This window comes from Python bivittatus, unplaced genomic scaffold (genome assembly GCF_059951505.1).
Source record: "Python bivittatus isolate LINGU-HERP-01145 unplaced genomic scaffold, Pbiv_v1 ctg000940_np1212, whole genome shotgun sequence".
NCBI classification, from domain to species: domain Eukaryota; kingdom Metazoa; phylum Chordata; class Lepidosauria; order Squamata; family Pythonidae; genus Python; species Python bivittatus.
In genome coordinates, this window is record NW_028277123.1 from 235,617 (window position 1) to 246,208 (window position 10,592).

The window sequence follows — 10,592 nt, forward strand, 5'->3', positions numbered from 1 at the left end:
CTGATCTGGACCAGGAAACACAGGCAGGTAACCCTACCGAGTTCTCTCTGGTTACAGATTCCTGCAGTTCAAAGGAGCCCTGGACACCATCCAGTCCACCCCCCTCTAAAGCCTCCCAGATGGCTGTCCAACCTCTGCCCAAACACATCCAGGGAAGAGGGACCTACCATTTCCCGGGCCCAGCCACTCTGAAGAAGTTCTTTCTGAAGTTGCCCTAACAGCCTTCCCCGAGATTCGGATGATCCGGACCCCTCTTTGCCTTCTGGGAAGCTGTCAGAACGTGGCTTCCCCCCCCCCCCAGCCTTAGGGCCAGGCTATTAGGGGAGTCCAATCCACTTGTGTGTTTTATGGAACTAGGGTTGTTTTTGCACGTGTTGTTCACCGCCCATTGTTGTGTCTTTAAGGTGGGGGCTACGTACGTTTTCTAAAGGCGTAAATGTTCTAAATCAACTTCCTACAAACTCAAACTCCTACAAACGGAGAGCCACGATTCTGCACTCCAGCGTGGCAGAAAGCTGCCCCGTCTCCTCTGGGGGACATCCTTTAACGTAGCTCCCCAAAGCCAGCCGTCTCATAAGGCTCAGTGTTCCTTCAACCTCCCTTCCCAAGGGTTAGCCTTTCATTCTAGCCTGCCCCAATTTTAAGAGACTCTGGGAGCAGATAAAAAAGAGAGAAACCATGTCTGCAGTAACATTCCTCTGGCTTTAACTTGCTTACGAAATGCAAGCCAAGCTGGGACTGTGTGTACCTTCAGTGGGGAGATATTCCACAGGTTAGAGCAATGCTTCTCAACCTTGGCGACTTGAAGATGGGTGGACTTCAACTCCCAGAATTCCCCAGCCAGCATGCTGGCTGGGGAATTCTGGGGGTTGAAGTCCACACCTCTTGAGGCTGTCAAGGTTGAGAAGCACTGTGTTAGAGGTACCACAGAGTAGGCCTGCCACCTTGTTCCCCAGGTACCATGTAAAGAGGGCAGACTCAACAGGCCCTCTCTAGGTGACCACACCACAGCTCTGATTCCATCAAGAAGCTGTCTGATGCAACGGGTGCTTCTCCTGTAGAGCTTCAAAGTTCCCCATCGGCGGTTTGAACTGGGCCCCGAAGGCCCACGCAGCAAGTTTAAGAAAGGGGTGATTTTAGACTGGCAGGACTGTCCCACCAGCAATGGAACTGCTGCATTTTGTAACCAGCGCCCCTTTTGAGCCATCTGCAAAGGCAGCCCCACGTAGAGCACTTTACAGTACAGGCAGTCCTCAACTTATGACCATAACTGGGACCAAAACTTCCATCGATAAGTGATGCGGTTGTAAAGTGAGTTGTGCCCAATTTTACGACCTTTTTTGCTGTGGCTTAAGCAAATCACATGATCGTTAAGTGAATCCAGCTTCCCCCATTGGCTTTGCTTGTTGGAAGACCCCAGGAAGGTTGCAAATGGTGATCACATAACCCTGGCATGCTGCAGGTGTCATAAATACATGCCGGTTGCCAAATGCCTGAATTTTGATCATGTGACTGGGGGACGCTGTGACAGTTTTAAGTGCAAGGACCAGTCGTAAGTCACCTTTTCCGGTGCTGTTGTAACTTCGAACGGTCGTTAAATGACTGGTCGTAATTCGAGGACTGCTGTAGTCCGGACTGAGTTTCCTGCTCATTCTTATTGCCTGCTCTGAATCCACTCCAATTTCTCCACAACTTTTGGAAAGTATGGTGTTCAGAAGTGGGCACAGTACCTGAGGAGCTAGCCATATCTAACTCTCCCATTCTAGAATCAGCATTATTTGAAGCACATGCAGCCCCCCCCCCATTTTACAATTCCGTAAACAAGTTAAAGCTGTTTTATTTCCACGTGCTTTTGGCCCCAGCTGACCGGCAGCGGATGCCCATCTCAGGTTACATTCGTGGTTTAATTCCCGCTTTTCCTTCTTGTTATCCTGTTTTTGATTCTCTTTTGAATTTGGTTATCGTTCTGTTGTTGTCATTAGTTATTATTCCGTTGTTGTTGCCATTTTGCTTGATACTGATTGTGTTTGGTATTGATATCGTCCTCTGGGACTGCGCCGGGTTCGAAGTATGGTAGAACAAACAGAGGACAAGAAGCAGTCACAGAACGGACATTTCACAGACCTCTCTTCAAACCTTGGTCCGTTCCACTTGCACCATGTGAGCTTGCCTGCGGGTCTAGCACCCTGGCATCCTCCCTGGGCCCCCTAGCTAGATTCTCCCTCAAGCCAGCTCTGGGACTGAGTTCTGGCTTACAGTGCCCAAGAACCAAGTTCAGTCTACCCCAGAACCCAGCTGGGGATCTGCTGGCCCAGAGAGACAAATAGGCCCTCTGAATATCCCCAGACCCCCATCCGCAACCACAGGGCTCTCATTACACTAGCAACAGCCCCTCCTGCACCACAACAGGCCCCACTTCACCTGAGAAGGCTTTGTTAGTCCACCACGGCCTTGTGCTCCTTCTGGGGGGATCCCCCAATCTCTTCCCCCACCAGGAAAGGTAAATCTCCAAGTCAACCTGAAGGCCAGGTGGACCCCTCCATTATTAGATCAGATTTATATCTGCCTTTATTTTGTGCAGTTCAGGCTGGTGCACACAATGTTCCCTCCTCCTGTTTTCCCCACAACAACAACCCTGTGAAGTGGCTTGGGCTGAGAGGGAGGGACTGGCCCATAGTCAACCAGCCAGCTTTCTGGGTTGGGCTAGGACTCACCATCTCCTGATTTCTAGCTTGGTGCCTTCACCACTACACCAAACTGGTTCTCTTCCATTCAGTTTCCTTGGTAATAATACTATGGGGGTTTGGTGTTGCCTTCTTCCAGGGTTAGGGTTAGGGTTCACTCGACTTCCCAGGCTAAGCTGCATCCCTGTGATTTCCTAGTGGTATCCCATCCAAGTGCTAACAGGCTGAACCTTGCTTAGCTTTTCAGATCAGCCAAGGTTGTTTGCCCCCCAAGTCCTGCTGTCCTGCCTCACTGTGGGAAGGGGGTGCCCCTGGAAGGGATGAGCAAAGAGCGCTGGGAGTGTGCGCAAAGAGTATAAGCAAGGCACGAAGGTGAAGCTGAAGCAGGCAGGCACCTATATCGGGCAGCAGTGAGATAGGAAGATGCTGGAGGTGGATGAACACTTTTAGCAACAATGGCAAAGGCATCAATTAACACAGGTAGGGTAGGTCGCAATTAGTGTGAGCCAAAATTCACTAAGTGTGAGGCTAGAGCAGTTGCCATTGGTTTTTTAGACACTATAATTGTCGTGTGTGCAAAATGGAGAAAGGGAAGTTTCCATTCGAGGACAACTCAAAAAAAGAAGAGGCTCATTTTGAAGGACTACGGCAGAATACAGGAGAGAGCAGGTGCGATTTGGATATGGGTTTATCCTCCAGCTGCCCCCTTCTTCGCTTGATGTATTTATTTTAAATATTTATGGGATCCATCTATCTAGAAGATAGATAGGGATGACATTTCAGGGGTTCTTTTGCTTTTACCAATACCAATACCAATACCAATACTTTAATGGCCAAGTATAAAACATACACAAGGAATTTATCTTCGGTGATAACAGCAAAATCAACGGTGCGTTTGGATAAGAGCAAAAAAAAGATCACATGGTATTCAGCAAAGCAATGGCACGAGGGAAAAAACTATTCTGATGTCTGGATGTTTTAACATAAGGAGCTCTACGGGGCCGTCCTGAAGGAAGAAGTTGGAACAGATTGTACCCAGGATGAGAAGAGTCTGCAGATATCCTCTCTGCCCTCCTTTTGACCCTCACAGTATAAAGTTCTTCTACAGAAGGCAGATGGATTGCAATGATCCTTTCTGCAGACTTAACTATTTACAGTATTTTGCTTGCTATAACGCCTGTGACTTGGTTAAAAATACATGTCAATTGTAAGTACATTATTTTAATCGTTTACTGTTATAGTTCATTAATAAGCATGTAAACATTTATGTTTAAAATTTTTCACTGCCTCTTTCCCTCCAACTGGAGCCCACTGCTCTGTTGTCCATAGAAAGATCCCTTTGCATGGCGTGAATTCAAATAATGCGGCCATTTCATAGAATTCACAGACCTCGCTAATCGAGGCCTACCTGTACCATGTGGGAGAAGGCAACGGTCGACCACTCCTGTATTTCTCCCAAGAAAACCACAGAGATACAAAATGATCGACGCTTAGAAATCTATCTAGGTGGTCGCTAGGGGTCAAAAGTGGCTTGAGGGCATATCATCAATCAATCAGTCAATCAATCAGTCAAGGTTGTCGGGGTGCTGCCCCCTGCTTTGTCATCCTAAAGGCATCCAGCTCCCCCACCCACCCATTTTATCCCATCTGGAGGACCCCTATGGACACCCACAACCAGTTGCCTTCCCCTGGACTCCTCAGCCCCATCCCCAAAGGGATCCCAACTCCAGCTGACTGAGGCTGCTGGGAACTGGAGTCCAACCCTCCTGAGCAGCCCAAAAATCCCAGGGGTTCCCTGTGCTCCCATTAGGGTCACCCCCAGGGACGCTTCCCAAAAGAGGGAGTGCCCCCCAACGAGCCCCCCCTTAGCAGTTCACTTATGGACCCTCTAAGCAGCCCCCTGCCCCCGACCGGGTCCCCCACTGTCACCTCGAGGGTCGGCCCCCCAGACCCTCCCCTCAGCTGGAACCGCAGGCCGCCCCTCTCCCACCCATGCCTTGATTAGCATACTAAAGCCCCGCCTTCGGCCAAATCACGCCCCTCGCCCTCCTGGCCACGCCCCCTCGCCCCTTCACCTGCTCAATGGCCAGCTGCACCTCCGGCGCCAGCTGCAAGGCGGCCTCCAGCTCGTCGGCCAAGTCCAACTCCTCGTCCTCCATCCCGGCTTCTCCTCCCCACACACAGCGGTGGCAGCGCGACTTCCGGGTGCAGCGGCATTCTGGGATGCTGGAGGACCGCAAGGGGCGGGCGGAGGAGCAGTGGCCAATGAGCGCCGCGGGAGGCGCGGCGAGCAGCAGAGACCACGCCCTCTCAAGGTTCCTATCTGGAGAAGGAAGCCGCTAGGTGGCGCTGGCGCCGCGTTCAGCGTGTTGGGTGAGATTTTAAGCTTTGAGTCTCTGTCTATCTGTGCCAAGAGCCTCTGAGCAAGTACAGAGGGCCTTCTGCTCAAGAAGTGCATGAAAAAGCCAAAGTGCATGAAAAAGTACAATGTGCATGAAAATGCTCAACCCGCGATATTGGCTAGGGAAAAAAATAATAACAGGAATAGGAAAGGCAAAACCTTAAGTCAACGTTGTTTCAAAACGCCTTCCTGACTTCAGAAAGTATTAAAGTGTTTGCAAAAGGGTAAACTTCAGCTGTCTGGAGTGATTTTCCACCCACAGGGCTGCTCATTTTTAATCTACTGAACGAGTGTTACAATCTGCTTCCACATGATTTACCGAGCAAAACTCCAGTTCTCTGGATTCATACAAAACGCTATTCCAAACCAGTGGCTTGCAATTTTTTTTCCTTTTCTGGAGACCACAATATTCCTATTGGAAGCTTTTGAGGACGTCCCATCTGCCGAGGGTTAGCAACCCCTTGCCTACAAGCCCACCTGATTTGACTCCCTGATGTCATCCACAGGACCACAGAATGCATAAAAATTAATCTCATGATCGATCTGTTCCCCAAAATCATAGAGAGCATGCTGGCCGGGGGAATTCTGGGAGTTGAAGTCCACCCATCTTAACGTGGCTGAGACTGAAAAACACTTGGTTAATCTACAGAACAGAAGGTTAAGGAGAGACAGGATAGCAATGTTTCAATACAGGTAGTCCTTGAGTTACAATGGCAATTGGGACCGGACATTCCGTCACTACGCAATGCGGTTGTAAAGTGCAGTGTCATGTGACCTCATCACTTAGCGTCGGAAGTCCTAGCACTCCCGGTTGCCGTTGTTAAGTGAGGCAGTTCGTCAAGCGAGCACCTCCTCACAACTTCCTGTCGGCTTCCCACAAGCAAAGTCAGTGGGGAAGCTGGAGGAAGTTGCAAGTCCCAGGTAGTTCGCAAGCAGGCTGGAGGACAGGCGAATGGCTGCTGCCAGGCAGGGGAGGGTGCAAGCGACTGACTGGAGCGACTTGCGACCTTCCCTGCCGGCGTCCCCACTGACTTTGCTTATGGGAAGCCGGCAGGGAAGGTTGCAAATGGTGATCACGTGACCGTGGGAAGCGGCAATCATTGCAAACGTAGGCTGGTTGCCAAGCGCCCAGATCACGATCACATGACCACGGGGGTGCTGGGATGGCTGGAACTTTGAGAACCAGTCATAAGTCCCTCTCATGCAGCACAGTCGTAACTTTGAACGGTCGCTGAACGAATGGTCATTAACCGAGGACTACCTGCATATGAAGGGGTGTCACAGGGAAGGAAGTGTGGATTTCTTCTCCAGAGCTCCCAAGGGTAGAACAAGAACCTATGGGTAGAAGCTTTGCAAAGGGAGATCAAAACTTGAAATGAGAAAGAATTTCCTGACTGTAAAAGCTATTAAGCAGTGGAACAGTCTCCTTCATGGAGTCGTGGGTGCTCCACCAGTTGAGATTTTCAAGCAAAGGCTGAAGAATAATTCAACTGGATGATATGGGGACTCATCCCTGGGAATCCAAGCTCCCTTTCAGCCCTAGGATCCTATTATTCCAAACTCAGGGTCGCCCTGGAATCTGTGAATTCCTGGGCCATCTCCGGCAACAAACTGAAGATGGAAGTGCCAAAAACCTGGGTGAAGTCTTCAGAAGCTGGATGGTCATCAGTCAAGGCTGCTCTGGTGGAACTTCCTCTGGGCAGGGGATTGGACTAAATGACCTCTAAGGTCCCTTTCAATGCTCTGAACTCGCCTCTGGTGTAGTCCTACCGGTCACTGTCAAGATCTCCTGCAGGATCACGGCAATCTCGTCCCCATCCTTGGTGTTTCAGCTGTTGCGGGGTGTGAAATCTGTGAGGGTGGATCTCTGACAAGCCAACTTTTCCACAAACAACAGGGCACATGTTCACCCACCTCTGGATCGTAGATAATTATGGCTTACCTTCCAAACAGACCTGGGGATTACCCAGAGCATCGCATTCCCGCAGCATGACTTATGGTACTCCTTAACCACAATTTAACCTACAGTCCCAATTTAGACATTAGGCCAGGCCCAGTGGCAATGCAGCTTAACATGCCAGCAGGAACTCCACACCCTGCTGAGCTTCACTAAGCTATAACACGATTTATTTGGTTTTGCTCCACACAATGTGTAAACCAAGACCTACGAAACATGGGCGGCTGACTTAGTGCAGGCTGTAAACAAAGTCCCCGGATCCTGAAGCCTTTTCTGATCACTCCTGTTTGGAAATCAGGCTTCTGTTGCCCTAATTGGCAAATCAAGTTGCACAAATTAGATTGCAAGACTTGTGAGTGATGTCTCCTTTGGCACAGCGAGTCTTACGAGTCCTGGTGCTTATCAGTCATTGTCTCGTAAAGGTGGGATAAAAATGGAAGGAGAAGGAAGAGGAGGGAGAAGGGGAAAGAGGAAAAGAAGAGGAAAAGAAGGAGGAGGAGGAGAGAAGGAAGAAGGAGAAGAAGGAGAGGAGGAAGAAGAGGAAGAGGAAGAAAAAGGAGGAGGAGGAGGAGGAGAAGAAGAAGAAGAAGAAGAAGAAGAAGAAGAAGAAGAAGAAGAAGAAGAAGAAGAAGAAGAAGAAGAAGAAGAAGAAGAAGAAGATTGTCATCATCATCATCATCATCTCAGGTAGTATCCACCATTTAGAACCACAAGGCCATACGCCCAGTTTCCTGATGTCTTGTTTTGATTCTCATCAAGCTCTGACGATGACCCGTGTAGATTATTTTGCAGGACGTTCCAGTCTGGCTGACAAAGGTTTCCTTTTTGCTAATTGTCCTGTGATAGGAAATGGAAAAGGAATGTATATAAATGAATTTAAGTGCCTTGGTTGTGTTATGCAGGGTGTAGGTAAAACAGTGGTTATGCCTGGGCTGGAGGAACCCTACCCCTGCCCTTTGAACCATCCGGTTGCAAACTTTAGATCACCTCTCTCTGCTTTGCTGGCTGGGGAATTCTGGGAGCTGAAGTCCACACATCTTAAAGTGGCCAAGGTTGAGAAACACTGAGTTAGCTGATGCATTCTGTACCAGTTGTCTTCAAGGGCTTCCCCGTGTTAACTATTCTATAGCGGTCAACCTCAAGGAGATGAGGGCATGAGTCATTCTTGTCAACCGCCACTTCTATAAAGGAGATCTTAGTTTGGGAATATTTCAGTCTCAGAAATGCTGATTGGACTGCCACATCCTTGTATTCACCCAGGAGCAAGCGAACAAGGCTCTTGATGTCTCACTGTTAATATTTCTCGTTGGCGAGATGCTCTTGCACCCTCCTGCACGTCTAAGCTGAAAAAAGCAGGAACTGGATTCTTTGCTGTAAAAATGTATTTTTTTTAAAGAGAGGCGATATCTAGTTACGGTTTTAGGGAATTCGCTGCGCCTTTCCAAGACGCAGGGCAAACCCATTGGAAATGGAGTTTTGCTTCTGTAAACATTGAACACATGTGGGTGGTGTGTCTGGGCCTCTGAGTCAAGCATTGTCCCAACTTCCTTCCTGCTCAACAGCCAGAGGACAAACATTGAACCATTGATTCTGTTTTAAATCCAGGCTTAAGTCAAATTCTGCCAAGGCGGCAAAATTCGGCCATCCATTAAAGCCGCCAGCCTGTTTCCAGTCTTCGCCCACAAGCCTGAACAACAGGTGTGGCTGCTTTAAGCAGCCAGTTCATTAAAGTGAAGGCAACTCTTAAAGCAGCTCCAACTTTTTTCCAGCTTGTGGAGAACGCAGAAAAAAGGCAGGCTGCTTTAACGAATTCAAGAGAGGTGCTGCACACACTGAGGTCCAAAACATTTTTCCAAAGCATTTTTGAACAGTCCACTGTCCTCATATTTAGGAATCTGGGACCCCTTGAGGTTTAAAAAATCCATATCAGCTGCATAATTCTGTAATCGTTGGCCGTCGTCCTGGCTGGGCCTAAGAATCCAGCCGCCTGGCATTGCGAGCAACCTTGATTTTGGATTAAGACTCCGGTTGATTTGCTGCAGGGCCCCTGAGGTCCCATTATCGACAGAGATTCTGGGAAACGAAGGGATGGTCAGACAAACCTGCTCAGGTTCCTGTGAGACGGTACGGCTGGTGTCTGAGGATATAGTCAAAAAAGTCAAGATGTCAACTGTGACGGTGCAATTAAAGCTCTGCCGATGGTGGCCATCTTGACTTTTTTGACCATACACTGCAGATACCCCTGGATTGTGTGAAGGCTGGAAAAGGAAAGGAAGAAAACCCAAACGTAAATCCTCAAGTGATAGGAGGGGACTTATCTCATAAACAGCAATGCCGCCCCGGTGGCGAGAAACCCAGGAAGAAGAGTTTCAGATCATTCAAAGCAATTCCGCCGTAACGAACTTACCAGAAATGAGGTGGGGAAATGCTTCTTGCAGTTTCTTTTTTCTTTTTAATAGTATTTTATTGGAATTTTAAAATTACAAAGTTAAAAGTTAGAAATGAAAAAGAAAATTGAAAATGCAAATTATAAAGAAAAGGAAAAGAAAAAGTGAGATAAAGAGAAAGAAAAAAGATATGAAAAATAGATAACTTCCAATCTATCTCTGGTTTTAGGAATAATAAGAGTATCATAAGTGCTAGTTTTTAATGCATTAAGTAGGAATAATTCTTTGTCAAAACATATCCCATTACATTTATAATCTAATCTTCAAATCCCCATGTAAGCTTCACCCCGCCTGCATTTTGCAAATAGTCCATCAATGGTTTCCATTCTTTAAGGTAATAATTATTTGAGTTTTCTTTTAATAAGCAAGTCAGTTTATCATTTTCTGCCATTTCCATCAGTTTTAAGCTTCTTGCAGTTTCTGATTTGTATTTGAACTAGCATTAAAGACTCCTTCCTGGGGTCTGAGTTCTTGCTTCTTTGAGCTCGCCCGGATGCTATGGGGCTTGAGAGACCCAAAGACGGAAGAAAACCTGACCAGGAAGAGCACAGCCTTGCAGGGACTCAACCCAACCCAGCATCAGCTGTACACGGGGGAAGAGGGAATGGCCCTGAAGGAGAGGAGGAAGAAAGGGCTGCTAACAAGAGAATGGTCAGATAAGTGGGGCCTGAGCCCAGGCCTGGGAAGTAATGTGAGAAGACGTCTCAGACAAGCCCCTCCCTAGTTCACACAAAGAAGGAGGGGAAGCACATTCGGGCTTGCAAGGTTCTGTTACTACAGCTTACAGTAAAAGTACTCCTGAACAATATGGCATTGGTTTCTTAGTCTGGTCTACCTTATAGGGCTGACACCACACTTATTATTATGTACAACAGACTTTGGGAAAACGGTGTCACATTGTACTTGACATCTGGAAATGTTTGCTAGGGGTAAAACAGACCAGGGCGTCCAGGGAGGGATGTCAAAAAGATTCAAGGTGGCAGCTGTGACCATGAGTCACAGGATGGGCAGCCATATACATCAATTAAATACATTAATAAATAAATGAGGTCCAAGCTACACCCCTTTTAAGATGAAATGCAATGCACCTAAAAAGAGGAGGG

At 48.0% G+C, this 10,592-nt stretch overlaps 1 protein-coding gene across 2 annotated transcripts in view; it reads right to left on the reverse strand.

Moving 5' to 3' along the window:
* The window catches only part of VPS53 (VPS53 subunit of GARP complex), a 48,448-nt gene extending 43,561 nt beyond the window's left edge, over positions 1-4,887 (reverse strand). For both annotated transcript variants that reach the window (XM_015889998.3, XM_007439059.4), the window contains exon 1: positions 4,760-4,887. In XM_015889998.3, the coding sequence (XP_015745484.1) occupies positions 4,760-4,843 (84 nt within the window). In that variant the 5' untranslated portion in view covers positions 4,844-4,887. The remainder of the gene's footprint in view (positions 1-4,759) is intronic.
* Positions 4,888-10,592: the final 5,705 nt, after the last annotated feature.